General features: G+C 42.7%; 1 protein-coding gene across 1 annotated transcript in view; it reads right to left on the bottom strand.

Moving 5' to 3' along the window:
- Nucleotides 1-4,943: 4,943 nt before the first annotated feature.
- The window catches only part of SLIT3 (slit guidance ligand 3), a 784,753-nt gene continuing 763,141 nt past the window's right edge, over nucleotides 4,944-26,555 (bottom strand). The window contains 4 exon segments of the mRNA XM_020992330.2: nucleotides 4,944-10,381; nucleotides 12,898-13,106; nucleotides 16,431-16,716; nucleotides 19,132-19,286. Of these exon segments, the coding sequence (XP_020847989.1) occupies nucleotides 10,146-10,381; nucleotides 12,898-13,106; nucleotides 16,431-16,716; nucleotides 19,132-19,286 (886 nt within the window). The 3' untranslated portion in view covers nucleotides 4,944-10,145.

Here is a 26,555-nt window from a genome sequence, read left to right on the forward strand (position 1 = left end):
TTTATGGCTAAGTCAGGATTAAGGGAGAAACAGAATAAATTGGAAGATCATGTGGGAAGTGGGGTTCTAGGGAGAAGATATCTGCAAATAAAATAAATCAGAAAGCAGGAGGTTTGCTGCTCTTTGGATAAGTCAGGAACCAAAGTGTCTGTTTCCCCTTAGATAAGGATAAGTCAGAACCCAAGATGTTTGCTGTCCTCTTTGAGCTGGTCAAGGTTAATTTCAGCAGTTGTGAATAAATATCTCTGAGTTTAGCTAAAGTTTACTTCACAGAGAATCACTGGTATGTCAAGCAGCCCTGGGCATCAGAAAGCCTCCCTATTGGCTAATTGTTGTGCTACTCCATTGTCTGGTTCCCTTGTGAAAAAGGGAAGTTCTAGCATATATAATCGATTTGTACAGGCATTACAGAGCCCACATTCACAAAGCAGAGAAGGAAAAAGAGGGCCTATGTTTAGCTACAGGATGTATTAGACCATGCCCGACGGAACAAATGAGCAGGTGCTTACATTGTTACTGGGACACAGAATTAATGTTTTCCTAGAACAAGTACTAAGCCTCCTATGTCTACTGCGAAAAGGTAAAAGGGAACAGAGGAGATTCTGTGGCTCTACTGCCCCTACTTCTAGTGCCAGGCTGGAACTGTACATGAGAAGCCCATAAAACATGTGGTCAAAGACTCACATAGCCATAAAAGGAGGTGGGCAGTCATTCACTGAGAGCAAAGTATGAACAGACAATGAGAGCAAAGTATGAACAGACTTTTGTACTAGCACTAAAAGATGAAGAAGTTCTCTATGCAGAATTTGTGGAAGGGTATAAAAACACTCAGGATGACATTTAATGGATGGATTGTGATGAATTGCTGTGGAAGGAGGGTCCATATAAATGAGCTCACAGATTCACTGCAAGAGGGAAATATATTACACAGACATTAAAAGATGGTACCTGTCATGTATTTGAGAAAATTGATGGGTCATTTCATGGAAAAATGATTTAGACACTCCTACCTCTCAGTCTTATACAAAATATCCCAGGTAGATGGTAGACTTTTTTGGGGGGAGGGGGCGGAGTGGTGGGGAATGGAGATGTTTTGAATCAGTGATTTACTTGACCTCCAGTTGCAACCTAAAGTTTTAGAGTTGCCTGGAGGCATTCAGACCATTGCCCATGATCCATAGCCGGGCAGCAGCAGGACTTGAATACAGGTCCTGACACTAAGGCCAGCCCTCTCTCCTACACATTGTGAAGCCTTTTATATGTGATAGGCTTATACTTTAAAAAAAAAAAGGAAAGAAAAAATGGAAAGAAATGGAAGAATTTATCCATTCTTTCTTCAAAAATAAAATTCTCAATTTCATTTTATTTTTGTAATTCTAAATTCTCTTCCTTTCCTCTCCTCCCACTTACTGAGAAAGCAAGTAAAACAAAACTCATTACACATTTGTATAGTCAAGCAAAACAAATTTCTGTCATTAGCCAGTCAAGAAAGAAAAAAAGAGAGAAAGAAAGAAAGAAAAAGTGAATGAGAATGAACAAAGAATCCCAATGGAAGCGAATTAAAATGTATTTATTTGTTGAAATTAATTCATTTAAGTGTAAGTGTAAATGAGTTAATGGTGTTAATGAGGTTCAATGTTAAAGTTTAAATAAAATATTAAATTTAAAAAACTGATGAATTTCAGGTGACAAAAGTAATTTAACCCCCCAAAATAACTAACTGGCTGAGTAATTGTTAGGGTAGCCATTTTATTTCCCTGGCCCTTAGTTTCTCAATCTGTTAAATGAAGGGACAGACTGGATGATTTCTAAGGTCCCTTCCAGCTCAGAGCCTTGCTGGAGAAAACTGGGCCCTTCGTGAACCTTTCCCTGAACACTAAACATCTTCCTTTTATAACCATTCAGCCCTATAGTCCTCTCTGGTACTTAGAACTAGTGACCCTTCCAAGTTCCTTAAGCACAGTGCCTAAAGCCTCACAGTGACCATAAAACAAGGATTCTGAGCTGATAAGGTAAGAGAAGATGATATGAGCTTTGCTGTGATAGGAATGTTGGCAAAGGCTACCAGCATTTAACCTTCTGCTAGTCTTTCTAGTTCCCTACTGATGCTTTTCAGGCCCTTGAGGAAATTTGCTTGGCCTGATTCTGGTTACCAGTGACAGCAGCTGGAAAGGTAAATGGAAAGGGATGCTGGCATGTAATCCCCAGCCTCAGAAAGACTCCACGGGAGGAGATGACCACATGGGCGGCATACTACATGCATCTTGAGGCATGGAAGAAATGAACCTAATTCAGTTGTCCCAGCTCAGCTAAGAATAAGCCTGGTGACCCCCTGTTGAGAAGGGTAAAATCTCGAGCCTATTTTATGCTGCCTAGTTAGAAACTGGTAAGGGGGTGAGGCTAACTCACAGCTGAAAGCTGTTGGCTAGCCCTGAGGCATATTGGCCCAGGGAGCATCACTCTAAAAGAGTGATAATGTTTCCTGGAGGAAGAAACAGCAGCAGTGGTACCTACCACATTGTGGAGCTTCAAGGGATGGAAGCCTTGCAGAGTAGTAGTAACCCAGTGACCCAGGGTTAGAAAAAGGTGAAAACTAAAGTGGCAGCAGGCCAGTGAGCTTCCAGGCCTCGACAGGAACAGATGTGAGGTGGGGCAGCAGGAGCAGGGGGCTTCTGGACCACGCCAAGGAGCTGTGGGAGGTGGAGCCAAGAAGAGGTGGAGTTAGCTACTGGGAGATGGAACCATGAGGATTCGCAGGCAGAAGCAATTCATTTGCAGCCATCACGGAAGCTTACATGCTCCCGTGGTTTAGAAAGTCAGTTCTGGGGAAAAGAGCTCAGAGAGGAGATCCTTCTCTATTGGCACATAAGTCTGTGGGAGACTGTACCCACTTGTGTGTGGGACTATGAATGATTCTATTGCTTGACTTTTCCCTGTTATTTACTTTTCTACCCTGTCTCATTTAAATACTTTGCGACTTGACTTATGTTTTCTGCCTGGTCTGTTTAATCTAATAGGCATTGGGATGGGAACTCAAGCTGTATATTACTCCTGCATGGAACCCAATACCCTACAGGAATTCCAGAGTGAGTAGAATACACATGTCACATGTGTGTCAGAGAAGTCAGCCTGATTTTCATCGCCCTGAATTATAGGAATACAGAATCATATATTTTATTCAATTTCTTTTTCTGAGATGGGGTTATTTAAGTATTTTACTTCCTCTTCGGTTCATCTGGGCAATTTATATTTTTGTAAATATGTATCCATTTCACTAAGATTGTCAAATTTGTTGACATATAGTTGGGCAAAATAATTCGTAATTATTGTTTTAATTTCCTCTTCCTTGGTGGTAGCTTCACCCTTTTCATTCTTGATACTAGTAATGTGGTTTTCTTCTTTCTTTCTTTTTTTTTTAAATTAAATTAACCAAAGGTTTATCTATTTCATTGGTTTTTTCATAAAACCAGCTCTTAGTTTTATTTATTAGTTCAATAGTTTTTTCTTAATTTTTCCTTTGGTTTTCAGAATCATGTATTTTAGAGCTGGAAGGGACCTATAAGGCCATTGAGTCTAATATCTCCCCCCCATTTTACAGAAGAGGCCACTGAGCCTGAGAGATATTAAGGCACTGGTTCAGGAACAAACAGAGAATAAGCATCTGAGGCAGATTTTGAACCCAGGTCTTCCAGCCTCTAGGTTCAGTGCCCTATCTACTACGCCATACCTCTGTGAACACAGAAACCTTATGCCCGGACTGGAAGGGTGAATTCTCCTGTTGTCTGACTCTTGTTACACTACTGCAGGATAGGGCTTCGGGATCAAACTCAGGCTTGGAATGCTGAGACTATGACAGACATTTTGATTTCATAATCTGGAGATGTTGCAAGCAAAACCTGTCACAATTAAGGTGAAAAGTTTGGTATTGGGAAACAGGTACTTCACAGTCTTCTCTGACTAGTGTTAGTTAAGTCTCAGTTAATAATGGGTTCAGTGAGACTGCCACGTGCCCTGCCTCTCATGCCATACTGCATTTCTTTCATTTGTATGTATCAAGCATATTGCTTTATTACATAGGGCTAAATGGTGCTTTATTAATCACAGAACCTAGCTTCATGTGCCAAATGATGGAGTTTCCAGGGCAAAGAATGGGAGTAGAAATTGCGAGTCAGTAACTCTTAGCCATAAACATTTCTCTCCAAATTTTGATCCAGTAATGGTGTTGATGCAATAAAAAAAAGTCCCAAGGCCCATTCAGCTTCCGCCACTGGCAAATACTAAGCTTGGGGCTCCTGGCCTCAGCGTTATAGGATTAATGCCTCTGGAGTCAGAGGACCTAGATTCCAATCCTGCCTCTTGTGCTTACTATCTTTGAAACCTTTTGGCAAGCCACTTAACCTCACTGGGTCTCAGTTTCTTCATCTATAAAATTATGGATTAGATGAGGTGTCTTCTAGCTAAAGATCTATCATCCTCTGGCCTCTGAGGTCCCTTTTGGCTCTAAATCAATGATATGCCCCTCCCAAAGAAGGGATTTTTGAGAAGAAATTGGACACCTATTTGCCCCAATTCTACCTCCAAAAGCATCTGAACATGTATGTCTGGGAAAATGGAAAGTAAGTGACACTGGCTTCACGTGGAGACAGAAATCCAGGGTTCTGGGCAAACAGCTTCCCTTAGCAAAGTAACACAGCACCCCATCCTCGTGGTGGGAGGCCCAGCACTCCATCAGGCCCAGAGAAGATTTCTTCCAACAGGATTCAGGAAGTTAGTGATTGATGTGGGTGCTTTGATTTAAAAAAAAAGTCATCTCTATTTTTTTTTTAAACTACAGCAAACACTGTTGTTTCCATGTGTGCCCAAGTCATTCCCAGGAAGATCTGTTGGTATCTTCCAGTGTAATCCAATTCAATTAAATTCAATTCAACTCAAGTCAACTCAGCTCAATTCAATTTATCTTTATTAAGCACCTATAATGTGCTCAGCACTGTACCAGGTGCTATAAGAAGTAAAAGAGAAGTATAAGTTCCCTGTCCTTGAAGAACTTACAGTCTTTGTGGAGAGATAAGACAAACATCTATGAAATAGTTGAATAACAGAGCAAGGCAGTATGTGATTACACTGCATGAGAATTCAGAGAAAAAAAGTGACTTGGTTCAGGGTGGTCAAGGAAAGCATGGCATGATGGGAAAAGGCCCAGGTTTGGATGCCAGGAACCTGGGTTCTAATATTGGCTCAACCACCTACAACCTGTGTGGCTCTGGACAAGTGGCAACCTCTCTGGGATTCAGTTTTCTCATCTTTAAAATGAGGGGCTGGACTAGATGACTTCTGAGGTTCTAGCTCTAAATCTATGTTCTAGTACCCTCTCATGAAGTGGGATTAAAATTGGGCTTTGAAAGACCGGTAGGATTTGAATAGGCCCAGAGGAGGGACAGGGCTTCTCTACAGCGCAAAGATGTAGAAGTAGAAAACGGGCAGGTCAGTCTGGGGGGACAATAAAAAGATTGGTCTGAATGGGATAGGTTTTCCTAGGGGTTTGGTGAGACGTGAGGGTGTAAGGACAGCTTGGGTCCATATTGTCAAATACTTTGAATGGTAGACTGAGAAGTTTGGGCTTTATCCTACAGGCAGTGAGAAACCATTATAACTCTTTGAGCAAGGAACATGGCTAGCAATGGCTTATCTCTGGTTTTTATCCAGCATGAGGCATACAAAGTAAAACCAATATGGAGGTGGGACTCACTGCAAGCAAAGCCAATAAAAGGCTCATGTAGAGAAAACATGGTCCCCACGACCCCTGACAATTGCTCTACCCGCCTCCTTCCTTGTTGCAAGTCTCTGTGAGAATCCTGACAGCTAGGGATAGAGCAATGGGCCATGGCCTCAAGAAGTGGTTTTCAAAACACAAGTTCATACAGGGTAATGACAGCATGATGTAAAGTAATATTATATTAGGGGTGTGTTCCATGGACCCCTGGAGGTCCCTGAGACTGTCAGGGAGTTTGTGGGATCACGATTCTTTTCACAATAATACTAACACATTATTTGTCTATTAAAATACTACTTCCCTTTCAAAGTACATATCTGTATAAGGCTGGATTTTCTTCAAATACTTCAACCAAAACAACATAGCAATAAATTGAACACAGAAAGCAGATATGAGAATACAACTATCTTCTATTAAGCCAGACATTAAAGAGATTTGTGAAAATATATAAAACAATGCCTCTTCTCTTTAAATTGTTTTTGCTTTGGAAAAGTTATATAATGGGCTTGTTATTTTTTTAATGAATTAATATTTCTAAAAATTTTCAGTTTTAATTTCTGATATGGTAAATATCAATAGAAATAACCCATATAAACAAAAGCTCTTAGTGGTCCTTAATTATATATATATATATATTTTTTTTTTTGGCTAGGCAATTGGGGTTAAGTGACTTGCCCAGAGTCACACAGCTAGTAAGTATTATGTGTCTGAGGCTGCATTTGAACTCAGGTCCTCTTAACTCCTGGGCCGGTGCTCTATCCACTGCGCCACCTCGCTGCCCCCCTTAATAATTTTTTAAAATGTAAGAGATCCTAAGATGAAAAAGTCTGAAAACTATTGGCCTAAAGAAGTAATCCTTAGGGCTCTTAACTAGTGCCCTAAGGACACTTAATTAGAGCTTTTCCCAGCTTCTGGAATTTAGGTCTACTAGGATCAGTGAGTTCCTGCTTCAGTAAGAAAAAAACATATCTTTGCAAGACTAATTTTCCACATTCGTAGAACTGGGTCATATCACTTCTATGTTCAAATATCTCTAGTGGCTCCCTATTAAGCTGAGGGAAGTTTAGACTCCTTTGACTGACATCCAAAGCTCTCTACCGCCTTGGGGGTCACCCTACTTTTCCATTCTTTTGTCATATTATTATCCTCTATTCCCTCAGGTAAACTGGACAATTAGCCATCTCCCTTCCTGTTCTCTCCTGTGCACCCCTTGTACTGTCCAATCTCTGGATTTTTTCTTATACTCCTCCCTATACTGTAGAATGCTGTCTTTTCCCCAACTGGAATTTTCCCTGTTGATATCTTCCATATTCTTTAAAGCCCAACTCAAATGCCCTTTTTAGCATCATAGGGTCTAGATCTGGAAGAACATGTAGAGATCAGTTACAGTTGCCTTACTTTGCAGAGGGAGGAACTGGAGCTTCACTGTGATTGCTCAAAGTTACACCAACTAATGTGTCAGATCTGAGATTCAAACCTGGGTGCTCTAACTCAAAATTCTGCTCTCTTTTAACTATGCCAGACTACCTTGATGAAACCTTCTCCGAAACCCCAGGCTGCAGCTCCTTTCCTCTTTAGATCTCATGTAACCCTTTTTCATTTCTCATGGACTTAACATGTTACAGTTATCTGTGTATGTGTTTCTATAAACTCAATGACAGAAGCCATGTTTTATTTACTCTTTTTATATCAATGTGTGCTCTGCAAATAGTAGGCACTTAATAAATGTTTACTGAATTGAACTAAATTAAAATAAGCCCATCTGCCAAGGTATTGGGAAACAGCCTTTAGAATTTAAGCTGCAGCCTTTGCAAGCTTGGAGTTTTCATCGGTGTCCTCTAACCCTGAACATGGATGCTTTTCAAAAATCTCCCTTCTAGTACTGTGAAGAGGGCTCAAGGGGAGGTGATGCTACCCACTGTCTGCTCATGCATCCTTGCTTCTTTTGGGCTAGTCCTAGAACCCATGCCAGTGACCACTGGACAATTCAGTCTGCAGGACATCAGTGACTAGTGACAATACAAGTAGGTCTCCTGTCCATAAAGTTATCCCCAGGCTCCAGTCATGAACTAGCCGCTACTGAATCTCCCACTCCAGGATGAGAGAGGAATTTAAAATGTATTTCATTAGGCACTGGAGAGTATTGCAAACACCTCCCCCACCCCCCCAAAAAAAGAAAAACAAAACCCTTAGCATTCAAGTTCTTTCAGAACCTGGCCCCAACCTGTTCTTCCAACTTTCTCCTCTATTCACTGTCAACTCCAATCCACTCCCACAACAAACTTATTCCACGTTAAGTATCTCCCCTACCACTTATTTCTGTAGTGTCTGGCAGTGTTCACTTTAGTCACACCATCTGCATGTCTTTGAGGTGGGCAGATGAAATCTCTGAGACCATGGGGATAGGCTGACTCGTGTGCTTCATAGATATTTCATTTGCTCTGGGCGTGAGCTTTCTTTCCTAACAGCCAGGCACAATTCCCAGTCCCCTAGTCTCAGAGCCAAGCAATCAGCTTCTTCCTGATTTTCTTCCATATCAGGGTTGCCAAAGTCCTTCAAAGAGGGAAACAGCCTTAACCCCAGAAAACAAACCAATTCAGAAGCTCCAGGGTAGGGTAAGAATAAGATTAATAAGAAAATCACACCATAGGACAGTACTAAGTCACAGTATTCATCAGAGCATGTGATGGCCCCTCTGTAACCCAACCATTTATTTTAAAATGACATCAGAATATGACAGTCCATTAATTAAAAAAAACCCACCAGTTCATATGGAGCAGTGGCACCATTATATAATTTTTATAAAGCATCTTCTCCCCCCTCTCCCCTTCTTTATATTAGAATTAGTTACTGAGCCAGAGAAAGCCTTTAAAGATGGCCTGGTTCAAGATCTTCTAGGGCTTGGGCCAATTGCTAAACTCCAAAATTACCTGGCACCTCTTGTTAACCTTCTCAGAGGGTTTGTCATAGATAATTTAGCTAAACTAGAGACATAGCTGAGTATCTCAGGGGTATTGCTTCCCTAAGCATTCCAGGTAGCTTCTTGGACCTATGACAGAAACATTTTGAGACAGATGTGAGGTGAAGGAAAGGAGTGTGTGTGTGTGTGTGTGTGTGTGTTAAAGAAAAAGGGGTGTGTCTAAGGCCATTGCTTTTTCTGGTTGCTCTGTCAGCTGGCAAAGGGGAAAAGCATGATGGGTCTAGAGACTTAGGTCCCAGCTCCTGGGTTCTTTTGCCACCTAGCTGTGTGATTATGAGTGAGTTACTGCCCCCTCTCTGGCTCTCAGTTTCCCTATTGTAAAATGAGGAGGTTGGAATAAAAGAGCTATAAAGTTTTATAATTCTATGGTATTTCTATACCATAGCAGCCATGTAGGCTGCCTACTCCCCAATACATGAAACACCGGACATTGGCACAAAGAGCTCTTTGGGGATGCTGGGACAGAATGTATGCTTAGCTCATCCTCAGGGAGATAATCTGAGGCCCCATGATCCACACTTGGTCCTATCTTTTGATCTCCAGTGGTTACTAAGTGCAGTGCCTGGCACTGTGGAGCATTTAATAAATGGCTGTTAGTTGACAACCATTGGGCCTAGGGCTTGAAACAAGGAATGTATGGGAGAGCTCAACTCTACACACAGCAGGAGAGGGATCTCAAGCCACCATGCCTCTTAGATCTGCCTAAACTTGGGGGTCTAGAGTTGACGTGAGGAGATGAGGGAAAGGACTGAGGCCAGGTCAGAATACGATGTCTAGAAAGGCTGAGAGCAGGAAAAAACTCAGGAGGATAACTAGGCCAAAGGCATGGACACTGATCACTGTTAGCGTGGTTTCTCTTGGGATCTAGGTGGTTCGAAGGAAGGAAGGAAGGAAACAAGGAAGGAAGGGAAAGATTTTTTTTCCCTTCTGTTCTCCTACATGGTTCCCACCTAGGGCTTCAGCACTGCCCAAGTCTCTTCTAACATGGTATTGTTGTATAAACATATAAACTTTCCCCTATTTCTTGGGCAGGCTATAATTTCTTTATTATCCTTTAAAATTTTTTTATTAGTTATTTTCTTAAAATTTTAAACAACTATTAAAAAAACAACACCACAAAACAAAAACCTCAGAAAAAATAACTCACTATATGGTACATATACCCAAATGGTGTGATACTTTATATAATAAAAGATGAAAATAGTCACTTTCCATAATAAAAATAAGTTCTATTTTTTGTTTATTTTACAATATACTTAATATTTCTCTTCTTTTTCTTCTTCTCCTTCCTCCTCTCCATTCAAAGTAACAAAGTCCCATGTTTCACGTCTTTGTCAAGCTGATGTCTGGCCGTGCCTGCCTCCTCAAAGTGGTGGATGCTTGGGGAAGATGGCATTAGGAACATTTGTGACACCCACACTCCACGTGTCTCTCCAGCTCCTCCACAAACGAGGAACCGTCTGTGCACTGGAAGACATATTTCCGCCGCTTGCTGCGCATAGGAGCACAGCATTGGGAGCCGCAGCCCCCACGACATTCCATCACGGGCACTTTAGAGGCGGTGGCACATGATGCATAGCCCTGCTGCCGGCGGATCACCTCTCGAACCACCTGCCCCTGGCATGGGCTCTCTGTAGGGACAAAGGAGGCGGGCACAAGGTTGGTTAGGGTGCCCAGGCGGGCATGATAATCATTTTGAAACGACACTCTGAAGCTCTGCACATTCTTTCTTGGAGACGGTGGCATGCCTGGGGGTGGTAATTGCCATTTGTGGGTAGCAGGGCACACATCTGTCTCTTCCGCCTCATCTTTTGACCAACCTGCCTGCCATCAAACAACCCACGCCTCCTATGCTTTTAAGCTTAATCTGACAGTCAAGGTAAGATGGAGTCAGTGTCCTAATCATGGCACTGGGGAGGGAATTAAGGAGACCATCTATGGTCATGAAACTCAAGCTCCATTAAGTGTGCTATAAATAAATTTCTCCCCCTTTTTCCAAGTAATTTACATTTTAAATCTTATTTTCATTGACATCTTTTGTATTATATCACTTTCAACTCTGAATACAGTCCTCTTCGATGCCCTGGCTAGTGAGTCAAAGAAGACAGAAGAAAGAGAAAAAAATATCAGACAAAACTAATGACCACATCAATCTGGCACTGAAGGCCATCTTCTACCCCAAACCCTTCTCTCCCAAGAGGGGAGAGGAGAGATACATTTTTTTAAAAAGTATAATTTTGTACTATTTATGCAAATAATCTGTGATTTCCTGGGGAGTTCCTCAGATGTAGGAATTCCCTCCATCAATGCAGATTACATAGGAAACACACAGGTGAAGTAATCTGCTTGGGGTCACATACTTCATAAGTGTCAGAGGAAAGATTTGAACCCAGGTCTTCCTGACTCCAATCCTATGCTACACTCCTTCTCTGCTATGTACAAAGGCTGGGTAGGAAATAGGGGTCTGGTTCTGGTCTTAGCAGAGGGAGGTTGTCTGACCAAAGAAAAATGGTGACAGAGTCCTCTGGAAGCTATCAGAGTTTCTGGGAGGCAGAGCATATCCTGAAATAAGAGAGGCCAATTTTAGAGACAGGATATCTCTAAATTAGTTCCGATAATCAGGGGCACGAACCAAAAGAAACAATTTACTGTTAATGAGAACATGCTATTCTGTTTCTTTGTCATGGAGCTGGATAAGGCAGTGGATAAGCCTTGGCACGGACCACACAGAAAGGCCCCAAACATGGGCCAGCCTAGTTAACTTCAGAGAGACTTCACCAGGAGGCTTGAGCACACGTATTAACCTTACTCAGTGATTTGAAAACAGTGTCTTCAGACAGAGATGTGTTCTGGTCTGTTTTGGTGGAAGGAACACACAAAAATGAACTGACAAGAGTCTTGAAGAGGGAGCGAGAACCCGGTCAACTGTCGTATTCTGAGAGGGTTGATGGCAGTTGGGATTGGATCCAGAGATGCTATAGGCTGGTACCTCAGGGAGGGTGTGTTAGAAGTTCAGATTCATTCTTACTCAGTAAATTTCCTTTAATAGCTGTGTCATTCAGCAAGTTTCTTGGCTTTATTTATTTATAAATTATTTTCTTATAAATTGTTTGGTTTTTTGTTTGTGAATTGTTTGTTTTTGTTTGTTTATTTTTATCATTTATTATTATATATTATTGCATGCATATGCTATATTATATATAACAAAATATATTATGTCATAATAATATATTTTATATTATATTTTGCTGTATTTATTTTTTATTGTATTTCATTTGTAAATTTTAAGGATCCAGAGGATTCCTTGTGGTATATATGTATCTAAAGCACAAATCGGGAACTTGATAAATGTTTCTCGAAGGCACTCTTAAGTTGATGTTATGTCTTTCTGAGACTACCTAATACTCAGATCTTTCTAGTGCTTCCAGAAGGGCAGTGAAATCCTAGATCCTGAGGTAAGCTTTTAGGTGGGATTTTAAACAGCTTGCAAGGATTTCCAACTCTTAAAACAGTAAGTGCCAAGGAATGGAAAACCAAATGGATGCCCACTGATTGAGGAACGGCCAGACCAATGCAGGGACCTGAATGTAATGGGCTATTACTGTGCTGTAAGAAATGATGAATAGAGAGAATATGGGAAGACCTATACATAACCTGATACAAAGTGAAGTAAGTAGAACTAGGAAATCAATATGCACAATGACTATAACAAAGAAAGTGGAAAGAATATCACCAACAAAACAACCCAAACTGAATGTCGTGAAACCATAATGGCCAAGCCTGGCCACAAAGAAGAGATATAAAAAGACACCTCCTCCCAGTGCTTTGTAGAAGTGGAGGACCATGGGTGTGGAATACTGCATATAAATCAGAGGTTTTTGATTGGTTTAGCTTGCTAAACTTTTTTTTCTTTCTCTTGTTTTATACTTTATTATAAGGGATGGGTGTGGTGGGAATGGATACAGTGGGAAATAAAGGTGATAAAAAACACAAAAGATAGCCATGATAATTCATTTTAAAAAAGAGTTAAATGCAAAAGAGATGCTCCTCATTCTTCTGGGCAGTGTGTCCTGAGTGATGCTCTCCCCATCTCCCTATTCCTAGTGATGCCCCCCTGTCAGACCCCAGGAGCTCGAGGACAGCCCACCTTGGTCACAGTGCTCCCCGCTGAAGCTGGGCTCACACACGCAGTAGGGCTGCCCCCTCTCAGAGATGTGGCACTGCCCATGGTGGCACTTGAAGTCCCAGCAGGGGCTGACTGACTCATTCCTCTGGTCACAAGAGGCTCCCACGTAGCCCTCAGCACACTTGCATGTGTATGAAGAGCCTGAAGCCACACACTTTCCATGGACACACCTGAGAAGGATGGGGGTTGGGAATGAGAGAACAGATATTGCGTTAGCACCAGTGACGACCCTCCATAGGTTGAGTCACTCTGAAGGCCTCTCAGAGAGCAAACTGCTCAGTCCTGGAGACCAATCCCTGGGACAAGGACAGGCCTTAAATTAAGCACAATGAAGCTTTAAGAGTTCCTTAAATAGGAATTTGTTATATACGCTTACATACTAGAACTGGGAGTGAGCACAACCAGGGTGCCTAACTCCTTCCCCAGACTCATAGATGAGAATGTCTCCCATTCTTTAAAACAAATAAAAATTTAGTAAAACTTAATGCCAGACAACAATACAACTACTTAAACACGCATTATAACTATTTACATTTAAATGAATTCATGTCAATGTATGAAATTTCTTAACAATTGTTCAGTCCCCAGCAGGGTTCGTTGTTCATTCATTCTTCTCTGATTTCCCCCTTACATGCTCATAGTGTGTCCTCTAGGCTTCTCGTTTTGTTTTCATTTTGTATGATTTCATAAAGATTTTTCCAGATTTCTTTGTATTCCTCATACTTGTAAGTCTTAATGACACAGCATTAATGCACTAAACTCTATTCAACTAATCTCCTGCCATTGTCAGTCAACAAACATTTATTAAAGGCATATTATGTGCCAGGCACTATACTTACAAGCACAGATATTTTGGCTCTCTCCAGGTTTTTGTAGTTACACATAATGCTGCTGGTAAAATCTTTGAATGGCGTTCTCTCTCTCTCTCTCTCTCAGAATATATTCTCAACAATGGTATTCATGGGCCAAAGGGTAAGACGATTTTTTGGTAACTTTTACTTTGTATTCCCAGATTACTCTCCAAATTTTATAAGTTTGTAATTCTACCAGCAACGAATGAGAATATACTTTGTCTCTCCATAACCCTATTAGCATTGTTTCATTACTTTTCATTATTTTTGTTTTTGTGAATTTGATGGGTGTGAGATGGTAGCTCGAAGTCATTTTAATTTGTGTCTCTGGTTATTAGTGAAGTTGTGTTTTTTTTTCCTCAAGAAAATACTATCAATTTGTGTTTCTACTTTTGAAAACTGTTCACATCTTCTGACCATTTATACATTGTGAACTAGGAGATACCTTTGTTCATCTTTAACAGTTCCTTATATATTTAAGGTGTCAATTTTTTATATGCCATATTTACCATAAATATTTTCCCCAATCTGTTTTCTTTTAAACATATTGGGTTTTGTTGTACACTATTTCTTAATTTTAATGATTAGAAAAAAAATCATCTGCCTTAATGGAGATAAATACATTCTTATCTATTTTGTTTCATCTTTTTAGAGTTCTCCTTTATGTTTGTACATCATCCAGCTGTCATTCATTCAGATGTAAAAATGTAAACTACAGGTCTAAATCCATTTTCCACCAAATTACTACCTATTTTTTCCAACACATCAAATGATTCTTTTCCCCAGATTTTATTTCCTATAGGCTTATCAAACGCTAACCTCTCGCTCATATTTGTTTAGATATCTGTAGCACCTATTCTATTCTACTGATCTATTTCTTTACTGTTTGTTCTATATATCACATAGTTCTGATAATCTCTTTGTAATATGTGTTACAATCTGAGAGTGCAAGACACTCTTCACCAGCTCCCTATGCTCCCCCTACCCTCTCCATCCTCCCAGAATGTCCCTTAATATTCCTATGTGTTTGGGTTTTTTTCCCCACAAAGGAAAATCACTGGTTTTTTTTCCCAGTTTAATAAGGAAATTCCTTGGTATTTTAATCGACAGCACATTAAATATGTAGACTAGTTAGGGAAGTATTGTTATTTTTACCACATTAATATTACTCATCTATGAACATTAACTACCTCACCAATTATTTAAGTCTTCCTGTATTTCAGTCACTACTTTTCAAGTTTTTCTTATACAGGTCATGTGTATTTCTAGGTAGGATAATTCTCAAATATTTTTGTTGTTACTGTACACGGGGTTTCATTTTATGATTTTTTGCTAGTACACGAGAACTGAAATGATTTCATGATAATCTTGTATACTGGATCCTTGATGAACTCATTTATTGGCCTCACTATTTTTTTGTTGAAACAGTTGAATTTTATAGCTATACCATTATGATATCTGCAAATAATATTTTGACCTCTTCCAGTGTTATCTTTTTCTTGTCTTATTGAAATGACTAGAATTTCTAGTACTGTGTCAAATAAAAGCATTGGAAGTGGATGTCTTGCTTTGTATTTATGCTACTGGGAATGCTCCTAATATTTGTCCATTGCATATTATGTTGGCTCTTGGTTTAAGGTAGATATGTTTTACTGTGTTGAGGAAAAATTCCAATATTCCTTTACTTCCTATAATGAATAAATGTTGGCTTTTTATCATTTTTACATATATTCATGTTTTAACAATCATATTTAAAAAATTTTGTTAGTGTCTGCATTTTATATTGTTAATAGTTCCCCCTCTTCCCCTTATTCTTGAACTAGCATTGCATACCCAGCAAAAAAAAAAAATCAAACCAAAACCCTTCATGGCCATAAAAAATAACATCTAGATGTGTCTGTCTTATTTTTAAATAACACCAGAGAAGAAGACTCTTCTACAGTTATTTGCAGTGCCGGTTTAAAAGTCACATGAAGTGCCTGATCTGATCAGTTTTTAAACTCAGATCTGGATGCCTCACTTTGACCAGCCATATCAATTCATTAGACTTGGCTCTGAATGACTTCTAGCTATTTCTTAACATTTAATTCATTTTTAAAAGGGGACATTTTGCTATCACAGAGTGGCTCTGTATGTATATGTATAAACACAGGCATATACATTTATATACATATCCACCTATCTGTCTGTTTATCTATCTATCTATCATGCTGTTCCTGTTTGTCTATCTATCTGAAACAATGAGCCATGGAATCTTTGAAAAAATCTAAGGTGCCTCCAAATCCTCCTCCAAGGACTGCTTTGAAAGAGATAACGTTCATTTAGATAGATAACTTTTAGACCATTCATTAAAGAATCAGCTTCATTACCTCAGTACATAACTCTCTGAACAAGTTTTTCCTGAATTCTAATCTCAGTACCTTCCACTATAATCAAAGAGCATTCTTTCTCTGTCTCTATGTCTATCTCTCTGTGTGTCTCCCCCCTCTCTTTCCCTCCTCCCCTTTCCCTCTCCAGTCTGCCTAAGAGCCCTGAAGAGGGAAAGGGGCTGGGTCTTGCACAGGCAGGGAGACAAGCAGAACTGTGGGACCAAAGGGGAGTGCACTCACCAGGTCCAGTGCACCTGCTCTCCAAGAGACTCACCTGTGGCCAAGACAGGAATCTCCAGCTTCTTGGTCACACAATGGCCCCGTCCAGCCTGGGTGGCACTCGCAGACCACACTGCCCTTCTCCACAGAGCGGCACATGCCATGTTTGCAGATGGTACATGACTTGCAGCCAGGGAAGACACCTGGGGACTGTTGGGGCAGGGCCTTGAAATCCTGGAGCTCGTTATTGATGCGGACGTCATGGATACAGCCATGGAAGCCACCCAGGCTTCGGTCTGTGCCCTGGCGCAAGGCTGAGAGGCCTGTGCTGGTGGGTATTCCTGGAAAGAGAGCAGAGATATAGCTTCCTCACACCTGGCCCCAGCCCCTGCAGCTCCAAGGCACTCATGGTAATACAGATTGAACCTAGCATTTCATTGTTAAAAGGAAGTCCCAGATGAGGAAACTGCCTCTTACCAATCACATTTTCTTTATAATTTACAGTTTTAGGGAGTCATCAAAAACACTGAGAGAATAAGTGAATTCTTCAGTGACCCTGAGGTCACATAGCCAGTATATGTCTGAGGCAGAACTGGAAGGAACCCAGGTGTTCTTGGCTTTGGGGGCCAGCTCTCTATCCACTTATCCATGCTACCTTTCACTCAGACTAATATTGCAGTGAAAGGGTCACAAACTGTATCACCAAGCCCGTTGGGGGCTAATTCTCTAATCTGAGCAACTTCCCTGCTTGTACTGTTTCCTGCCTTTGTATTGTCTCCAACCTTCCAAAATCTTTTTGCATACACTATCTTAACTAATTCTCACCCTAATTCTAATTCTACCCCTGAGGTAGGCAAGAGAGGCATTACTATTCTCATTTTACAGATAAGTAATCTAAGGTTTGGAGAGTTTAGATGACTTACCTTTATAGTTAGTGTTAGACCTGAGATAAGAGCCCATAGTCTCCTGACTTCTAGATCAGTGCCCTTTCTGCTACATCATGGGGCTTTTGTAGCCAGAATAAAGGACTAGTTAAGAGGAAAAAGCAGAAACTGAATTTAGCAGTTCCCAATTATCAAGATCCTAGCTGAAAATCTGTCTGATGTTGATTCTGGGTCAGAAAGCTTACTAGCTACTAGTAAGTAGCTCCAGGCCAGTTCCTTCCAGACTCATTCTTTCACCATCTTCATGGAAGTGCAGAAGCGATCTGCTCTTACATCATTACTTCTGGTAGCTGCTGAGATCATGACAGGGGAAGCTGGAAACACGGAGGAGGTAGGAGGAGGGGCAGAGTATACCCCCCCCCCCCCAAAGAGCAATGGCTCACACATGTCTGGACTGAGTCTGAGGGATACCCTGGTGGATAACTTGAGGGAGTGTGGGGATAAACTCTTAGATTATAAACTCATTAAGGGGCAGAGGCTGTACTTTGTTTAAACTTTGTATCTACCCCAGCATGCTGCTGTACTCCTCCTGGGCCCTAGAGAAGCACTCGTCTGGGGGTCCTGCTCAGCTGGGAGCTTGCCTCTCCTAGACCACTATTTCAGGAAAAGCCTCAGCCATACTGCACTTGGCTCTAGCTTCTCTGGTATCTCTTCCTTCTGGCCCTCAGCCTTGCCCCCTTTCCTTCTTCCATGCCTCTCCCCACAGAATGCCTTTGCTTTTTGTATTTGTATCCCAGGTGCTTAGCAGATAGTAAGGGCTCAACCATTCAATGAAAATCATCTATCAAAAAGCATATATTAAATGTCTATTTTGTGTCAGTCAATGGGGATATGGGGATTTATATGTGTGTGTGTGTGTGTGTGTGTGTGAGAGAGAGAGAGAGAATATATATGTATATATGTGTGTGTCTGTGTGTATGTGTGTGTATACAAACACACACATACACACACACACACACACACACACACACACACACACACTGCAGCTAGGTGGTACAGTGGATAGAGCACCAAACCAATTTTCCTGAGTTCAAATCCAACTTCAGACACTTACTAGCTGTGTGACCCTGGGCAAGTTACTTAACCGTGTTTGCCTCAGTTTCATTATCTGTAAAATGAGCTGGAGAAGGAAATGACAAACCACTTCAGTATCTCTGCTGAGAAAATCCCAAACGGGGTTAAGAAGAGTCAGACATGACTGAAATGGCTGAACAACAACAATATATACACACACATATGCTCCACACATACACTCATGTTGTATACGTATACTCCATATACATCCCATACACACATAATGAAACAATCCTACTTGCAAGGATTTTAGATTAATATATATGTTTTATATTGTCATGTATTAAAATCAGGTAACAATCTATGTTGCTTGTCCTTTTCCTGACAAGGAAGAAAGAAGCAGCAGGGGCCTGAGGCACTGGGCACTCTACCTGGTGCAGGGGTGGGGAGCCTGCGCCTTCGAGGCTGTGTGTGGCCCTCCATGTCCTCAAGTGTGGCCCTTTGACGGAATGCAAATTTCACAGAACAAATCCTCTTAATAAAAGGATTTGTTCTGTGAAGTTTGCATTCCGTCAAAGGGCCGCACTTGAGGTTAGAGGGCCATACACAGCCTCAAGGCCATAGGTTTCCCCATCCCTGGCCTAGTGGCCTGGCTTCCTGGGAATAGCTGTACCGTAATGTACAGGGCTGTCTCGTTCTGGTTGGGAGTGAGGAGCTGGGAGAAGGTGAGTCGCTAGCTGAGGCAGGGAAGTTTCACCGACAATCAGAGTTTGGGACGGGAGTAAGAGAGATTCTTACCTCCAATGTACAGGGGAGTGTTGGTGCCAACTGTTGGCTGTTTCTGGAGTTTGCCCAAACTCTTGGGGGCTCCTTTGTCCACTACCAGGTTCAAGGTCTGGTTTAACATCACAAGCTCCACACTGTGAAACTGCCCATCATTTACAGTCTCCACGCTGGGTTAGGAAAGGGATGGGAGAGAAAAGAATACAAATGAAAAAAAGATAGTTAAGAGAAAGCAGCTTAGACACCATAGTGGCAAAAACCAGAAACTCAGAAGCCAGGCTAGTGTTCTTTTCCTACTGCCCATCCCCCCATGCTCTCAACTAATAAGGTCCTTAAACTGATGAATACATCGTCAATAAGTATTTATTAAGCACCTACTATACACCTACTGTTGGGTACAAGGAAATTGGGTTGGTTTTTTTTTGCATTTGTTTGTGAAACATAAGCTCCTAGAGGGCAATGACATTTACCTTGGCCTTTGTATTCCCACTCATCCACTCCTTTCCCCAGAGAGGGTAGGAAACACCCAGACATTTGCCTCATGTGGAGTATGAATCCAGATCCTTGGACACCTAATCCAGGGCTCTTTCCAGTATCTACCCAGACCCAGAATCTGCTCGGATCTCCTTCAGCCTTTCTGCAGGGGCTGGCTATCGTTGGAACAACCTCTAAAACTGTGCAGGGGGTATTGGCTTGTGGGGGTCCAGCTAGACAAGGAGGAGCCAGGCTTTAGGTGGAGACCTTAGTGGCTACTCCAGGCCCAGTTTTTGATTTCTGGCCCCAAAGTAACAAACTGGTCATCAGCTCAAATAATCCAAAAGGTGAACCTCTCTGGTGCCAAACTTCTGAAGGTACTTACCTCAAACTGGGCATACCAGGAAAACAAATGGGAACTAATTATCACTGCTCCCCAGCAAGGAAAGGGAAGGTTCTCTTCCTCCTAGCAGATGCCAATCCTTTATATTTGTTTTGTGCTCTCAGCTTTTTCAAAGCACATTCATATGTATTATCTCACTCAATCCTCCCCTAAACCTTGCAAGGTAGGTAGACAATTTCCATTTACAGATAAGAAAACAGCCTGAGTAAATGACTTCCTTATGTTTGTATGGTGAGATGAAGACACAGCCCTTCTCACTACTAGCCTGCTGGTCTTTCTATAGTGAGATTCAGGTTCATCTTGACCCAAGCAAGACTTTCTCTAGAAATTCCACCATGACTCCACTGTCTTCTCACCCTGGAATAACCATCCTCCTCTGCAGGGGAGACCCTTGGAACACCTCTTCACCAGCTCTCTTTCATGTGTTGTCTTTTGAGCTCCTTAAAAGCAGGCCCTGTCTTTCTTTTTGCTTGGATTAGTATCCTCAGCACTGTCGTAGTGCCTGGAACAAAGTAAATGCTTAATAAATGTTTGCTGCCTTGCCTTTCCCAAGGTATGAGTCCCATTTCTAAATCCCTGCAGTTAGATGATTGGAGAATAGGCTTGGGGACAAATGGAAAGAGCTATTCCAATTCATTATCCTGACCTTTCTTAAGAGAGGAATATGGTAAAAACTTTTCCACACAGAAGGCCTTAACAAACACATACCGAATTGAATGGAATGGACTTGGGAATAGCTGAGGGGATACCCCTCAGAGGTAGTGGATGCTTTAAGATGGGTCTTATGACCCCAAACACTTGTGACCAGCCTTACCTAATTCAGACTAAGACTTCTCCAGCAAGTCATTACTTAATTCTCACTAAGAAAGTTCTTCGATGAAAGAGGATCCGCAAATCTTCAAATCTGCTATTATTTATTGTTAAGAAGAGTCTGAGTAATACAGAGGAGCAGGAAAATATGACTGAGAGAAGGTGGCAAGGTCCTGGGAAAATGTTGGAGGTGCGTTGGAAGAGGGGGATGACCATTTATCCCTTATCTTAAATATTTATGTGAACATTCACATACACCCATAAACACTCTTTCCTCTGCCTAACACGTATACAAATACTCAGCAAAGTTGTTTTTGATGCATACACACACAGAGATGCACACACATACATATACTGCACACAGTCACAAAAAGATACCGTCATAGAAAGACAGAGTGGCACAGGCTGCTTTAGGAGGTAGTGAGTTCCTCATCACTTTAGATGTCTGAGCAGAGGCTGGATAACCATAGAGTCAGGGCTGTGTCCGAGGAGATTAGAGTCCTTCTAAATTTATAATCTCAAGATTCTCTGGGTAACAGACACTCATAATAGTACATATGGAGATAGACACACATTAAAAACGAAACACTTCTCCAATTCTAGTTCCAAGACACATTTTATAGCATCCTCTCCCCCTCCCTGCTTCTTTCCTGAGACCCAGGGCACTGCAGTTTTGGCAGATGCCTCTTGCTTGGAGCCAGTGGCTTGGCAGATGAAGGAGGGAGAGCCGCTGCCCCTTCCTACCCCCCCTCCAGAGTCCCTGTGTGTAATCTGTTCTTCCCCTGCTGCGTCCTCCCAGCTCCCTCCCTCTTTACCCCCAGGTCACCTCAGGGGATCCTTAGCCTCACATCTACTGGGTATGGGAGCCCTGGACAGGTGGTCTCCTCTCCATGGGAGATGCTTTCCCTTCTCCACACTGGATGGGGTATGGGCCCAAGCCCAGACCTTTGCCCTTTGCTCCAGAAAGAGTTTGGCTCCCTTTTGTCTATGGGCCCCAGAAAGCCCTTAAACTTTTCTCTGGTCTCAAACCTTATCACCTCCCCTTATCTCCCTCTGAAAGCCCTAGCCCCACCTTTTGATCTTATGCAGATGACTTTCAAACTTCTTCTTTCCAGTTCCCTTCATTATCTATTCCCATTGTCTATTCAATCTCTCAGACCCTTTTCCCAGCCCCCTCCTCTGGCCACCCAAAGTTACTTTAGTGTCTATAAGATCCACCCTGCTCCCATTCAAACACTGAGACTCTCTCATGCCTGCTCCTCCCTGCAGGATGTTACTAACGTTCAGACTCCTTAAGAGTCTGGCCTATATAGTTTATCTCTAATAAACTTTTTCTCTGACGGGAAGATTTGGGTTGAATTCATTCAGGCAGGGCCCACGTCACGATCTTGGGGTTCCAGCACCCCTAAACCTCATCACAGTCAGGTCCTTACAGTATGGTAAGTTGGCCAGAGATGAAATCATATGCATCTTTGGGGCTCCCACCATACATATAGTGACTAAATGCTTGACAAATAAATGATGCTTTCATGCATTTGATACAACAGCTCTGTGAGGGAGCCAAGGGAGTCAGTGTCCCCATTTTATAAATGAGTAACTGAGGCTCATAGAGGTTAAACCACTTATCTAAGCACATACAGTTTGCAAATGTTATAGAAGGGAATTGAATTCAAGATTTCTGACTTCTAGATCATAGATTTGAAGCTATAAGGACCTGAGGCAAGCATCATCTCTTCAGACCCCCTCATTTTACAAATGAGGATGTCAAGGTCTAGATGAGTGAAATGACTTGCCTAAATGAAGCCACACAGGCAGCATGGGGTCGATGTAGGTTTCAAACCCAGAGCTTCCTTCTGCAGCATGCTACCTTCCTTCCCTCCAATGCATTACGGTAAAGACATAGGGGCTGCCAGGCACTGAGGATGGGGGAGAGGGGCAGGCAGGCATTCTTAACATGAAAACACTGAGCAGCCATTTGGCCTGGTTCTGCTCTCTGATGACAGATCATCACAAATGTGTGGTAACAGGTGATAAAGGTGCCTGGTTTATTTCTAGGTAACATGTGAATAGGAGTTTTCCACAGGCAACGCCTTATCTGAAAGAAGTGATTTCACACTGGGAATTCTGGATACCATCTTAGTTCAATGGGGTAGATGTTTGGGGGCAGAGGGAGATTTTTAGAGCGTACAAACGATATCTATTCCATCTACAATGAGGGCCAGCCTAGCAACAAGTATGAACTAGGCGCCCTTTGGTGAGGTAGTGAGAACCTCATTACCTTAAATATTCAAGTGGGGACTGCATAACCACCTGTTAGGGTGCTGTAGGCTTGACAATGTATACGGTATTGTTGCACTGGATAGGAAATTTGAGCAAATGAGATCTACAGAACCTTCAATACAATGTGGAGACATCAGGATGCCAAGATTTCATGATTCTTTGATGCTGTAGTTCTGGATTTATTATTCATTAAGTGTGGGTGGCTGATGATGGTCAGGGGAGGGGGGCTGGGGCAGGCCCACAGTTCCCTTTCCCTTCTGTGTGAGCTCTGGCTCTGGGTACTCTAAGTTCCTACCACTAGGTGGTAATAGAGATTCACTAAGAAGGAGGACTTTGCTGTCTAAGGTAAAGTTAATTAATACCACTGCCTACAAACTTGATTGGGAGCTCGATGTTAATGGTGAAAACACAGCATCATCAGGACCATGACCAGCTCCTTTCACCCCATCTGGACATGGACTTCCACGCCTTGTTTCAGAAGATCTGAGAAAGGACATTTTCTGGGAAGGTCAAGAATAAAGCTAGCCGCCTCCTAGCTTGGGGAGCAGATGAGGTGAGCAGAGCAGCGGCGGGGGCACGTCTCCCTCTTCTTTATCCCAGGTCCCCTGTCCTGGCCCCTCACCACCACTGAATGACGCAGCCTAGCAGGTTCAAAGAGGCCCCCGAGTGTGAAATCGGTCTATCCTACATAAGACCATCCATTGAGAAGTGGGAGGGACCTCAGAGACCATGTAGTCCAACACTCTCCTTTCACAGATGAGGACACTCAGACCCAGCGAGGCTGAGTGAATTGCCCGAGGTCATATAAGCAGTAAGCATCAAAGGGAGGATTTGAACATCCACCTTCTGACTCTTTGTACTATTCCACGCTGTCCTCAGGAGGATTACTAGCGAACATGAGCAGACTGCCTTCCGGTCCCAAGTCCATCTCTCTTAAAGGTAATGTTGGTGGCAGGGTGGGGTCTTGCTGTTCTCAGCAGGTCCTAGGGTGCCTGCCCAGTGAGAACAAGGGGGTGAGGTGGGGTGAGAAGATTAAGGGAAGAGGCTCTAACCCTGAAACGAACCTGGAAACTGCCCAGAGCAGCTTAGGGGCCTGCGTGGGGAAGGCCCCAGCCTTGGGGTGAGCTAGCCTCAGTCTGGTCCCGGTAGGTTGGGCTCAGCTTTCTGCAGGCAGTGGCGGTTCTGTAGGAATCCTAGGGAGGAGGACAGTTCACTACTTAATGCTGACAAACCATCCAGACTGCAGCATTCAGTCTTCACCATGGTCTTCATTAATTTCCAGGGCTGGTCTTGGGCACAGGAGAGACAAAGTCATATGGTCTCTGAAGTCGTTTCCTCAACTCTTAAAATGGCTGGGGTGCTAGCCAGCTAGCCTGCTATGGTCCGAGGTAAGCAGGATGCTGGCAATCCAGCCATACCCTCTTCTCATCTTGTTTCCTCCACACAACTTTCTCTATGGTTGTTCTTCATCTAACAGGTGATGGGGAGAATCCCCAGATCAGCTGGCCTGGGGGGCACCTCCCCTGGGGCTGGGCACACACACTTTGGCCCTGTGGGAAGAACACACGCTCTGGCCCTTTGCTAAAGAACATACGTGACCATTGATTCTTGCCTGGTCCTCATGTGTCCTGGGGTCTGAGGACTGTGCCAAAGAGAATTGGCAACTGAGCCAGGATACGCCTCCTTTTGGGGCTATAAGGAATGAGAAAAGATGACTTCTGGTCTCTTTCAAGGCAGTCTCTTTATTGGGTACCCCAGTCCAGCAGGGGCACCTGATCACCCCTAGAAATACTTCACTGAACAAAATGAACCTCAGAACTGGAAAGAGTTCATTCTGTGCAACACCCTCATTTTACAGACAAGAAAACCAAGGCCCCAGAGTAGAAAAATGATTTGTTTCAGGTCATTCAGCTTGTTAGGCTGAAGCAGAGTAAGTGAAGTCAAGTCAAGTCAACATGCATTCATGAAACGCTTGTTACATGTCAGGGACTGGCCTCTACAAACACAGCGGTCCTTGGGAATGCATCACACCTGGGGTATGCCCCTGATTTCTTTCTGCTCATGGCTTCCATTCATAGCCTTCACATTTCCATTTTTTTCCTTACACAGACCACACACAGTTCTCTGCTCCCTCCTCCTCCCTGCAGTCCTTTGCCAAGTGAGGCTTGGAGGCAGGGAGGCCACTAACGTAGCCCTGAGACGCCCTCTCCATCATTGACTTCAGATTCACCCCCGCAGCAGCAGCAGTATGAAAGCACTAGCAATAGATTTGCAAAGCAGCTTGTGACTAATGGTGAATCCAGTGGGGTTGTCCTCCTCAGAAAGCCCCGCAGAGGAAGGGTTGAGGACTTGGAGTATCAGTAATAAAATGGTTCATTTAAGTCCTTAGCTAGAAATAACAGGGACTACACCACCCCTAGGCAGAAATCTCCTGTGTGGCCAAGCCTCTGCCTCCCACTGTATGTTCCTGAGTGAAATGAACCGAGAGGCTCCCCGAAGAGACACAAAAGCAGGTACTCCCTCACTCTGAAAGCTAAGTGGTAGAGAAAGCATTTACAGGATTGGGGAATTTAGAGCTCAAAGGGCCCCACTGAGAGCATCTGGCCCCAAATCTCACTTCACAGATGAAGAAACTGAGGCCCAAAGGCACAGAGGTTTTAAGGATTTGAAGTGGGGTGTGAATCCAGATCCTTAAGGTCACTCAGAACTCTGAATTCAGGGCTCTCTCTAGTGTCTCCCCAGGCAGACAAACGTGCTCTCAGGTCTGTTTCAGCCTCTTTGCAGGCGAGGGCTGTAGTTGGTGTGACCTCTAAAACCACTCAGGGGGAATTGTCTTAAAGGAGTCTAGCTAGAGAAGGGGGGGCCATGCTTCAGGAAGAGGCACTGGTGGCTGCTCTAAGCAATTTCTGACCCCAAAATACAGAAACTAGTCATTAGCTCAAATAAGTGGAAGGCTGAGCCTTTCTGGGGTCAAACTTCTGAAGGACTTGCCTCAAACATGGCAGTACCTGGTTGGCAAACGGAAAACGGTCATCATTGCCCCAGAGTCAGGAGAAGGAAGGTTCATTTCTTTCTAGCCAACGTTAATCCTTTACATTTGCATTATGCTCTCAGCTTTTCAAAGCGCATAATTATTTCCTCTCTTGAACCTCTTCCAAAACTTGGGAGGTAGGTAGGCAAGTATTATTTCCATTTTACAGTTAAGGGAACTGAGGTATACACTGGGTATGTGACTTCCCTAAGTTCATACGGTGAGATGAAGATATACACACAGGTCTTTTGTTAACCTGGAACTCTTTCACCAGTGAAATTAGGTTCACCCTTACCTCACTGGACTTCCTTAAATTTTGACACTATGAGTCAGCTGACTATTCACTCTAGTACATGCCTCTGCCTTGCTAAACCACTTCTCCCATTGGCAAGTTCCTTCCAGGGGCCTCCATTTTGGGTCCTGTCTTAAGCCAACCCTGCT

Source organism: Phascolarctos cinereus, unplaced genomic scaffold, assembly GCF_003287225.1.
Source record: "Phascolarctos cinereus isolate Bilbo 61053 unplaced genomic scaffold, phaCin_HiC Scaffold_2;HRSCAF=192, whole genome shotgun sequence".
Taxonomy (NCBI): Eukaryota; Metazoa; Chordata; class Mammalia; order Diprotodontia; family Phascolarctidae; genus Phascolarctos; species Phascolarctos cinereus.